Source organism: Lactuca sativa, chromosome 1 (genome assembly GCF_002870075.4).
Source record: "Lactuca sativa cultivar Salinas chromosome 1, Lsat_Salinas_v11, whole genome shotgun sequence".
Taxonomy (NCBI): Eukaryota; Viridiplantae; Streptophyta; class Magnoliopsida; order Asterales; family Asteraceae; genus Lactuca; species Lactuca sativa.
Genome location: NC_056623.2, coordinates 168,598,335 through 168,609,901, shown reverse-complemented (window position 1 = coordinate 168,609,901; position 11,567 = coordinate 168,598,335). Strand labels below are relative to the sequence as shown.

The 11,567-nt window shown below is 36.3% G+C and overlaps 1 protein-coding gene across 1 annotated transcript; it reads left to right on the top strand.

Moving 5' to 3' along the window:
- The first annotated feature begins 1,461 nt into the window (after positions 1 to 1,461).
- On the top strand, positions 1,462 to 5,583 carry LOC111885076 (transcription factor MYB46). The gene is made up of 2 exons (XM_023881361.2): positions 1,462 to 1,843; positions 4,343 to 5,583. The coding sequence occupies exons 1-2, from the start codon at positions 1,542 to 1,544 to the stop codon at positions 5,058 to 5,060; spliced, it is 1,020 nt and encodes a 339-aa protein (XP_023737129.1). The 5' UTR covers positions 1,462 to 1,541; the 3' UTR covers positions 5,061 to 5,583.
- Positions 5,584 to 11,567: the final 5,984 nt, after the last annotated feature.

Genomic DNA, 11,567 nt, shown 5'->3' with positions numbered 1-11,567 from the left:
TCCAACAAGATAGGTACATCTCCTTGACAATAATAATGTCTTATAACTATACATTTTTCATTGTGGTCAAATCATTTTTAAGTACTAATTGATGATCATAATTTTCCTGGTAGTGTATTTTAAAATAGTCATTTTTCGGACGAAGGGAGTGTTCTAAATCCTTTAAAAGGAATGGTAGTTACAAACATTGAATTTATGATAAGATGAAGTTTATAATAAAGTCTCTTTATTGATAAAAAGTAAAATTATCGCTGATCAGTCCAATCTTGTCATGGATCGATTATGGAAGGTACGGATAGTCATATTTATGCTTGGTATGCATGGTGTGGTTCCTCTTGTCTTTAGAGTTTGTTTATAATAATCTATAGCTTCAGAATTTAAGTTGTCAAGTAGACGTTTAACAAACATTACCTAGTCATATCCTAGTTTACTCGTATCTAAATTAGTTTTTTCTTAAAAAAATCCCAACTTCCTCGTATTTAAACGAAATTTGCGTCCTATCTGCAGAAATTAGATAAATAAATTGATAATATAGCATGATTTTTTTTTCAAAATTGAAGTCCTCTCTTGTGGTGGATGAAATTGGAAAGTTTTTCATGTCAAATCGTATTAATATAGAAATAACTGAAGGACAATTGGACAAACGTTGTATTTTGGAAAACATAAAAATAGAAGTTAAAGGTTGGCGTCAAAGATAATAAACAAATAAGGTGTTATTATATATGTAGTGTTGTTAGCATCACTCATTTTCAATAATAGATATGATTGTAAAGGGATAAAAACATTAGCTGCCGACAGTTAATTTGCTTAGAAAGCGGTTTACCTTTAAACATAGACATGCTTTAACATGTAACCGTCTTCTTTTCACGTAATCTCCAACTACTCCCCTTAAGACAACTGTATGTTTTTTTTTTTTTTTTTACAAATTTTGCATTGTAGCCTAGCAACGTATGCAAAAAGAGTACATTGGTTCTCTCTCTCTCTCTCTCTCTCTCATATACACGTGTGCAGACATTGAAAAACACAGAAGCGATAGAGAAAGAGATAGAGAGAGAGGGTGATGGCTTCTTGAAGTGGCAATGGTGATGATGACAGTGATGTTTGTGGGGTGTGCCTCCAGAGAGAGAATGTAAAGAAAGATATGGGGGTTGTTAATTGATAGGTAGAGTAGAAAACGGATTGGAGGGGGACCTCTTTAGGCCAATAGAGAGAGAAGCCAGAGAGGGAGAGAGAGAGAGAGAGAGAGAGAGATGATCATTATGTGAAGTGGAAGCAAAATAGTTTGTATCAATTCTCATACACATATGATGATTACCTTGTGAGTGAAGAAAAATGCATCGAAAAAGACAAGTTTGAGTTAAAGACAAGAAGACCAACCATCTCTCTCTCTCTCTCTCTCTCTCTCTCTCTCTCTCTCTCTCTCTCTCTCTCTCTCTCAGCATATATGTACAATCTGATCTCAAACAAAGCCCAGTCTCCCAACAAGGAAACTCGACTTTGAACTTTTGTTATCCGAGGATTATCAATATCCTATATTTGTGATGAGAAAGCCAGATCCGATCATGAGAGAAAAGGTGTGTAGCAATACGAATAGCAATAAAGGAATGGTGAAGCTTAGAAAGGGATTGTGGTCTCCTGAAGAAGATGAGAAGCTGATGAATTACATGTTAAGAAATGGTCAAGGGTGTTGGACTGATATCGCCAGAAATGCTGGCTTGCAACGCTGTGGAAAGAGTTGTCGCCTTCGTTGGATCAATTACTTGAGGCCTGACCTCAAACGTGGTGCATTTTCTCCACAAGAAGAACAACTCATTGTTCATTTGCACTCTATTCTCGGCAACAGGTGTGTGTCACCCCTCTCATGCTCCCTTGTTTTGTTCATAAGTAGCAAATAATGTGTATAACGTATGAAACGGCAGAGATTAAGCATATCAACAAATTAAATAGGTAAGCACACACTATAAGGGTCGCTAAAAAGGTTCCATATACGAGTCATTGAACTTAATTCTATCCCAGCTATACCATCAGTCACAAAGGTTTGAGTATGATATATGGGTTTTGAACTTTTGATGTTGTCAATATACGTACAATGCTCACAATGTGAACTTCAAATAGCTATATATATTTTCTTTTATTCACACACAATTGTTGTGATCACATCCAAGGGAACACATATGTGCCTGCTAAGTCAAGAAGGTAGTATACATATATATATACTCCGATGGTTATGCCTTAATAAAATGAACAGTTTTATTTATATAATGGATAATCTAGATTAATTCCTGTAGATTTTCAAAGATTTATCATAATCCTGCATTAATTTATAAACAGCATTTTCTGATCATGTTAATGTTCATCAAATTGTAAGATTAAATGAATCAAGTAAGAGAAACTTATTTATCATTCAATTCTTTTTTTTTTAGAATTTACAAATTCTGTAATAGTTAAGTACATCCTATTTCTATTTAAGTACATCGATCACAGTTATTAGGGGACAACGAGTTTTTATAAATTCTTTTCGAGTAAACTGGATAAAAAAAAAGAGTATACAAAGAACCTGACAACAATGACAATGTATTTCATAAAGCACCTATCTATAATCTTGCATTATGTTATTTATAATGTAAAATCATTTTATTATCTCACTGCTATTAATATTTTGTTTGGTTTACAACATATATCATTTAAATTACTTAATCATCTTACTAGAATTATCACGTAAATTTGAATTTGTGTAGTTTAATATTGATTGATATATTAATACATATATTAGAAGTATAATACATTTTAGTTATAACAAAAAAAAATGGCATGATGATCATTACAAATTTCTTGTACAATAATGCTAAGAAAATGCACAATTGTAGGTTTAAAAAATAATAAATTTATGTAAATTTGATATTTTAAAATTGAAAAATAAAATTTCTTTCCATCTATTTTTTCATCTACATATTTAACAATTAACATGTATAATACATTATTATTTTTTCTCGTCTTATCTTTTGAATTTGACATTTAAATGAATAGGAAGATGACGAATATGTAGTCATAGCTTTTTTACGAGACAAATAAAAGTATGTTAAATGATTTAATATAATAGGTACTTATAACGACCTAACTATGTAATAGTTTTTTTACGAGACAAATAAAAGCATGTTAAATGATTTAATATAATAGGTTCTTATAACGACCTAACAAGTTGCATCCATTCACTATCCCATCATTTATTGAAAACGATAGAACTCTATAATTACGTTTTGCTTAAGAAACGGGAAAACTCTTAAAATTGTTTTTTAATTCATCTATTTTTAACAAGAAGGAAGCTTAACAGTTTTTCTTTTTCAGAAAAAGCAACATGCCTATGCCTCTAACATAAGGGCTATACGCCTATATATATGGAAATTTAATTACTGCTTTTAGTAGGACCAACAAAAAATCAACTGAGCTAAAAAAGGGAAAAAAAAAAAACTCACATAACCGAAACAAAGCAATAACCAACGGTTTAAATTTGAATTTAAAAAAAACTGACAAATAATGGTTTGGTTTGATTTGACGTATAAAACTGTTTTTAAAACCGAACCGAACCATACATACATATTATTTACTATGTTTTAAATTTTTAGTTTTAAACTTTTATCCCTTTATTATTTTATGTTTATTTTCAACATACCGTTTTTGAATACTTTTATATTTTGAAATAGATACAATACTATTTATCACAACGTGCTTTCCCTGGATTTGAACCCAAACCTAGAAAAAACAACAAGAGCTCATACACCCATAGTTTAAAAACGAAAATCCATAAACCCAACTAAGAAAACCGAAAAACCGAACCACGCAGAAACCGAATCTATATTGGTTTAAAAACCGAAAAACCAATTTTCTATGGTTTGCTTTGGTTTAAGCAAAAGACCGATCCAAACCGACTCATGCTCATCCAAAACTATTAAAATAAAAATCACTATATAATAACGGTGGAACTTGCTCATAACACCATATCTTGTTAGAAATTAATAAAACTATCATAATACTCCGTGAACTAAATGTCAATCGAATGTAAATTGACTTAAACCAGATAAAATTTGTATTATTTTATCAAATTAATTAATGTGTTCTTATGTGCTAATAATATATATTAAGTAATTAACGGTATTATCTTTAGTAAACTCATGCTATTTATAAAATATTATTTATACATGAATATATATCTTTCGTTTTTGGCTAGGAAATATTTTATAGTATGTTTCTGGAAGGCATATATTTTATAGTATATAGTGGATGGTAATTATTATTTGTTGCCGAAATTAAGGTTGTTTGACAATTATTATTTAAACATATTCAGGTGGTCTCAAATAGCAGCTCGTCTTCCGGGAAGGACGGATAATGAGATAAAAAACTTTTGGAACTCCACGATAAAGAAAAGGTTAAAAATGAACAACAACGTTTGTAGAAGCTCACCAAACAATAGCATTGACGAAACATCCTCGGATCCAAGTAGAGATGTCATGGGAGCTGGTATGTTCATGACCATGCATGATCATGACCTCATGGCCATGTGCATGGACTCATCACTGACATCCACAACGACCACATCATCCTCATCCATGCATAACAATTCTATGATTATGAAGGGTCATGACCAATTTGGTCAATTACCATCACTCCTTCAAACTCACATCAATCGTGACACAAATGGTGACTCAAATTTGTTTAATGTTTCCCCTTGTTTAGGAGAAGTTGGTATGGGAGGAGACGGCGGAGGATATGGGGATTGTGGTATTCTTGAAGTACCATACATGATGGGAATGGAAAATGAAAATAGTAACCTTGGGAGTGGGGCCATGGATGGAGATGTTAATGCTAATGCTACTAATTACATGTTTGAGAAGAAATCAACCAATTTTAACCACCACTTTAGTGGGGAGATTGATGGGAAAGTTAAAGTGGAGGAGGTGGTTGGTTTTGAAAATCATTGGTCGGGAGAAAGCTTGAAAATGGGAGAATGGGATTTGGAAGGTTTATTTGCAAATATACCTTCCTTACCTTTTCTTGATTTCTAAAAGACATTTTCTAATTTTAGGAAATAAGAACATTATGATAGAGAGATTATACGATACACACTCCTCTCTGCAATTACATCAACTTCTAAACTTCTAATTAGGTATACAATCACTAGCTAGTGTTTTGATCGTTGCCATAAGTTCAAAAAAAAACCTTTCTAGACATATATACTTGGATATATAAGTGATGGGGCACATATCTTTCGGGGAGGAAAACTGAGTTTATGGATCCATTGGCATTTGTCATCGATCGTATGAAGGCTATTGAGAAGTTGACGAACATAAAGGGTATTCGATATAGATGGAAATGTGAATAGCGAAATGTATTGTAGAAAATAAAGAGAAGATGTAAACTTGTAGTGTTGTATACACTAGAAATAAAGTGAGGCAGCAAATTGTGTAATGGTGCATATGATTTTTTTAATGTTCTTTTTGAGCAGCATATTGCAAATATTCTTTTTATATGTACAAAATTAATAAAAGCAACTTGGAAAGGAATATTCTCTCCTTTTATTTGCATACATACGTTATTTGTACATATGTCGTAGCTTAGGCTTGAGGGGTGACACGACATTGTGTTCGGCAAGGTAATGACATTTTCGGTATACAACACCGCTAAAGGTGGCATGTCGAGTAACCCATCGTCAAACGGCATTGTGTTGCCAAGGAGAGAGAGAGAGAGAGAGAGAGAGAGAGAGAGAGAGAGAGAGAGAGAGAGAGAGAGAGAGAGGCTTAAGTTATTTATTTTCTTTTTTATTTATTTATCTATTTTATTTTTTAATTTAGAGCCACCTCTTAAAATGTCATGGATGTTGTATGGCAAAAATGATATGTCCTTGAGATGGATGCCAAAAAGTTGATGTGCCAATGTGGCATGTCATGTACCACTCTCTCATAGGGATGAACAATTTGTCTCAAATCCCGATCTCGTATAAGTTCTGTATAGGAACCGGTACCGAACCATACCGAATTTAAAAATATGGGACAATACTTGGTACTCCAAATACATGAGATTCAGGAATCGGTACCACCGGTACCGGTACTAGTACCAAAAACCGGTACCATTCCTGGTGATGTTAATTCGGTCCGGTACTCGAGATTAACTTTCGACCAAATTCGGTTTTCGGAAAATCAGGAACGGCACGGGTCGGTACTGGTTCCGTCCCACGCTCATCCCTACTCTCTCAAGCCTTATAATGTTGTGCCTCGGCATGTAAAAGTAGAAATATATTTCTCATACTATTATGAGAAATAAGAATTATAATTAATAGTGTGTAAACTGTTTTTTATGTATTAATTATAGAAAGAAACATAGTGAGTTGAATTGGAAGTTGTTTTTATTCTCAATAGCATTGTATCAGGCCAAAACCTTAGCAAATTGTTTCCCTCCCTCTCCTATCCTATTTACCCTATGTGATCGACACTTCTTCTTTCACATCTTCTCAATCATGTCCTCTCCTAATGACAAAATATACACTTGCAAAAATATTAAATCCTACGTTTCGCTAATCCTAGATTTGGAAGGCATGAACTATGATTTATGGCGTGAACTTTTCAAGACCAACTGCATCAGATATGTAGTCTCTGATCATCTAGATGACACCTCCAACAAACCGGCTGACAAAGAAATGTGTAAGGTTTATAGTATTAACAAAAAATTGTTATTTTGCATTTTTCTTAATTTTATCATACAAGCAGATTGTATTGCTTCTCAATATCGAAAAGCCTTGAAGACCAGTTTCGTGACAATAAAAAAGCCAATGGATCTCGATAACGAACTAAGAAATATTGTTCTTGGATACTCCTCAGTCATCAAGTATTGCACTCAGATTAAAACAATCTTCGACTTGTTGTCAAATATTAAAGCACTGATCCTGAATATGCCATCAATGGTCTTCCTCCAAATTTTGATCACATAGCCACCACGATTTGTCACAAGACTCCGTTTCCCTCTTGGCTAGAGATGCACTCCATGCTCAGCATTGAAGAACATCGCATGCTTCAGAATAAAAATCGCCTTCTTCAAGCCTCATATCAAGATAATTCTTTAGCTCCTACTACACTCAATGTAAATCATGACAACAATCGGGAATCAAACTCTTCTCATGGTGGAAGAAATTTCGGTCGTGGAGGAGGTCGAAACTAGCGTGGGGCGGCAACGTCGGATACACTAGTGGTAGCGGTGGTGGACGTCAACAACACACCACCGACTCCAACAACAATTTCGTGGATGCGTAGTGGTGTAGGTGGTTGGGGGTGTTGGATATTATATCCTGGTACACTCCCTCAACAACGATCAATGCGCTTTTCTGATAGGCTACTCCTTTCTCCTTTAGCAAACCCATGACAACAGTAGCCCAATGTTAATTGGCAACAACAACCCAACAACAATAGTGCGGGCCAACAGGAACAATAGCACAATGGTGTAACCCATCAACGTTAGGCATTCTTTTCTGGACAACCCACTAATCTAACTTGGTTCCAATTTTTTTCTCAAAATGATCAGGATACATCTCTACCATAGGCTTTTAGCACCATCTATGGTTCATGGACACTAGGGCAACTGCACACCTTTATGCCGATCCAAGTATACTCAAATCCTTTGGAAATAAGTGAAATAATTATTTTGTTTTAGTCACTGATGGATTGCACATTCCTGTTTTTTGTACTGGTAAAACCACTCTTAATAACAACATGTTTCGTCTTTTACTTTTACAAAATGTTTTGATAGCACATAAATTATTAAAAATCTCAAATATTTTCGTCAATTTAATCGTGATAATAAATGTTCTATTGAATTTGAAAATTTTGGTTTTTCTATGAAGGGTTATCACACTCGACAAATCCTTCTTTGATGTTACAATTCGAGAGATCTATATCCTCTTGCCATGCCTATCCCCAAGCTCTTCTAAGTACTGATTCCACCACATGGCCTAAATACTTGTTTATCCTAGTCAACAAACTCTCAAGCATTTAATTTCTAATAACATCATTTTACGTAAAAAGAAGAACTCTTCATCTTTGTTTCAGTCTTATCAACTTGTTAAACATGTTCGGTTGTTATTTGATTTATCGAAAACTAATGTTATGCTTTTGTTTCAAGTTATTCATTCGGATGTTTGGAGTTAACCTTTGCAAAGTCTTAGTCATATTAAATATTATGTTATCTTTCTAGATCAACTCTCTCATTTCTTGTAGATGTATCCTTTAAGACAAAAATTTGAAGTTTTTTTCCCAAATTTCTTCACGTTCATGTATTCATCAAAAATCAATTACAAACCGATGTATCTTCCTTGGTGATGGGTTTTGAGCATAACAAACAAAAACCTATGTGTGCATGCAACCCCAGTTGAAGATCTATGTTTTCTCTTGTTGAATATACAACATTTGAACATGAATTGGGAATGATGCGTGTATGGGGGCTAATTTCGGGAGGAAGAGAGAGAGGGGGTAGAAAACGAGATTATGAGGGTAGAGAAGAGGATAGGGTTAGTTCTTACCTCAAGATCTATTGAAGCAAGAACTAGGTTGAATGCCAAGACCTATTGACACTCAACACAACACATGATAAGAGACCTATCTTATGTGAGAAATAGAGCAAATTGCAACAAGTTCAAGTGATATTTTATTCATAGAAATCGACCCTATATATAGTTGATAGGATCCATGAGTTAGAAAAGTGAAAGGCTCATCATTAAGAGCCATGAGTTACAAAAGTGAAAAGGCTCATCATTAAGATGCATGAGTTACAAAAGTGAAGAGGCTCATCATTAAGAGCTTTTATTTAACTACTAGCCAATAACTACTAGAAACTCCCAAAAACTCTTCAATTTTCGTCCATGCTGCACACAAAACAAGGAAATCGTTCAAATATCTTCCGTGATCAGCAACAAGTCCAAAAAAACATGCTCACAACTTCCATGTAGTCAAAACAAATCGGCCCACCCCATTTCAACCCCAAATCCACGAAATCAAGCACACTCCAAAGCCCAAATTAGTAAAGCCCATCTCATTGGCAAGTAATCCTTTTTTAATTGCGCTATCTAGGTCCAAACATATATCATCTCCTACCCCTTTGAAAGGAACTGACCCCAATTCCGCAAGGCCATCGTCATCAAGATAAGGGGAGAGATCTCCGACGTTGAAAGTTGCGTGCATTCCGTATTCTCCCGGGAGTTCCACCTTGTAAGCATTGTCATTCACGCGTGTGACTGTCTTGTAAGGACCTTCTGCTCAGGCGACATTAACTTGTTCTTGACCTTTTCGGTGAACCGTGCTTTCTTTAGATGAACCCAAACCAAATCGTCTTCCGAAAATATCTGAGCCTTTTTGTTCTTGTTGGACTTTTGCTTGTATGAGGCATTAATGGCTTCGATACGATCACGAACCTGAGCGTGTAGCTTCATCATGGACTTCAGCTTGGCATCTGTGTCTTTGTGGGCTAACTCTTCCTTGGGAAAAGGGATTAGATCCAATGGTAAGTAAGGATTCACGCCGTAAACAACCTTGAAGGGAGAATGGCGTGTTGCGTAGGTAGGTGAACGGTTGTAAGCAAAATCGGTGTGCGCTAATTTCACATCCAATTCTTTTTGTGACTTGTTCACCAACGCACACAATAACTTGCCCAAGGTTCGGTTCGTGACCTCGGTCTGGCCGTCCGTCTGTGGGTGGTGTGATGTGCTGAATAAAAGCTTTGTCCTGACTTTCCTCCACAATGTGTTCCAAAAGTAACTCAAGAATTTGGAGTCACAATCAGAAACTATTGTTTTAGGAATCCCGTTCAGCCGAACGATCTCCTGATGGTATAAATCAGCAACCATACTTGCATCATCGGTTTTGTGACACACAATAAAATGGGACATTTTCAAAAACCGGTCCACAACTACCATAATTGCATCTTTACCCCTTTGAGTTCGGGGCAGGGCCACAATAAAGTCCATGGATACTTCCTTCCAAGGGCGAACTGGGATGGGTAAAGGAGTATATAAGCCTAGTTTGAATGAGCTTTTAGCCAAGTGGCACGTCACACACTTGCTCACGATATTAGTTACATCCCCTAATATCTTGGGCCAAAAGAAGTGTTCTTTCAGCAACTCCAAAGTCTTGACTACTCCAAAGTGGCCTGCTAACCCAACCTCGTGTGCCTTACGAATCAATAACTCCCAGATGGGGTGTTTCGGGATGAAAATACGGTTCCCTTTAAATAGGAATACATCCTACACCAAGTATTTTCCCTATGAACCGCTATTACATTTTAGAAATACATCACCAAAATCTACATCATTTCCATAATAGTCTTTCAACACCTCGAAGCCTGGCAAGAGAACATCGATTGTAGCTAGTAAAATGTAACGTCGAGATAGTGCACCCGCCACCACGTTACTTTTGCTATTTTTGTACTTTGAGGAAAACTAGAATGACTGTAAGAACTCCACCCACTTGGCATGTCTCGGGCTCAACTTCTATTGACCATTGATATACTTCAGGGACTCATGATCTGAATGCAAAACAAAATGGTTAGTGCATAAATAATGGCTCCAATGTTCCAGAGCCCACACAATGGCATAAAACTCCTTGTTGTAGGTGCAATAGTTCCAAACGAGCTCCCCCCCCCCTAATTTATCCGAGAAGTAAGCAATGGGCCGCTTGGCCTGGATTAGCATGGTACCAATACCCACCCCGCTTACATCACATTCTACTTCAAAAGGTTGGGAAAAATTGGGTAGCGCCAAAACAGAAGCAGAACACAATCACTCTTTTTTTTTTACCTCGAATGCCTTTTGGTCATCCGTTCCCCACACGAAGGCACCTTTCTTCAAACAGTTGGTTAGCAGACTCGTCACCGTACTAAAGTCACGAATGATACGCCAGTAAAAGGATGCCAAGCCATGGAATGATCGAATGTCGCTAATGGTTTTGGGGGCCGGCCACGTCTTGATGGCTTTGATCTTGGCTTAATCCACCGATACGCCCGCTTTGGACACCACATACCCTAAGAACTTCACCTCGTCCACGAAGAATGAGCATTTCTCCATTTTTCCACAGAGTCTTTGGGCTCTTAGGGTCTCAGAACTTGTTTCAAATGACTTCCATGCTCCTCACAACTCTTGCTATACACCAAGATGTCGTCTAGATAAACCACCACAAACTTGCCAAGAAAACATTTAAAAACTTCATTCATTAGTCTCATAAACGTGCTTGGGGTGTTCGTGAGGCCAAACGGCATCACGGTCCATTCGTAAAGGCCATGCTTTGTTTTGAATGTCGTCTTGCATTCGTCCCCTTGACGTACTCGGATTTGATGGTACCCACTTCATAAGTTGATTTTTGAAAATACAATCGACCCGTGAAGTTCATTTAACATGTCATCAAGTCGGAGAATCAGGAAATGATACTTGATGGTGATGTTGTTGACCGCCCTGCTGTCGATACACATCCTTCACGTTCCATCTTTCTTGGGTACGAGCAATACCGGTACGACACATGGACTAAGGCTTTCTCGAACAT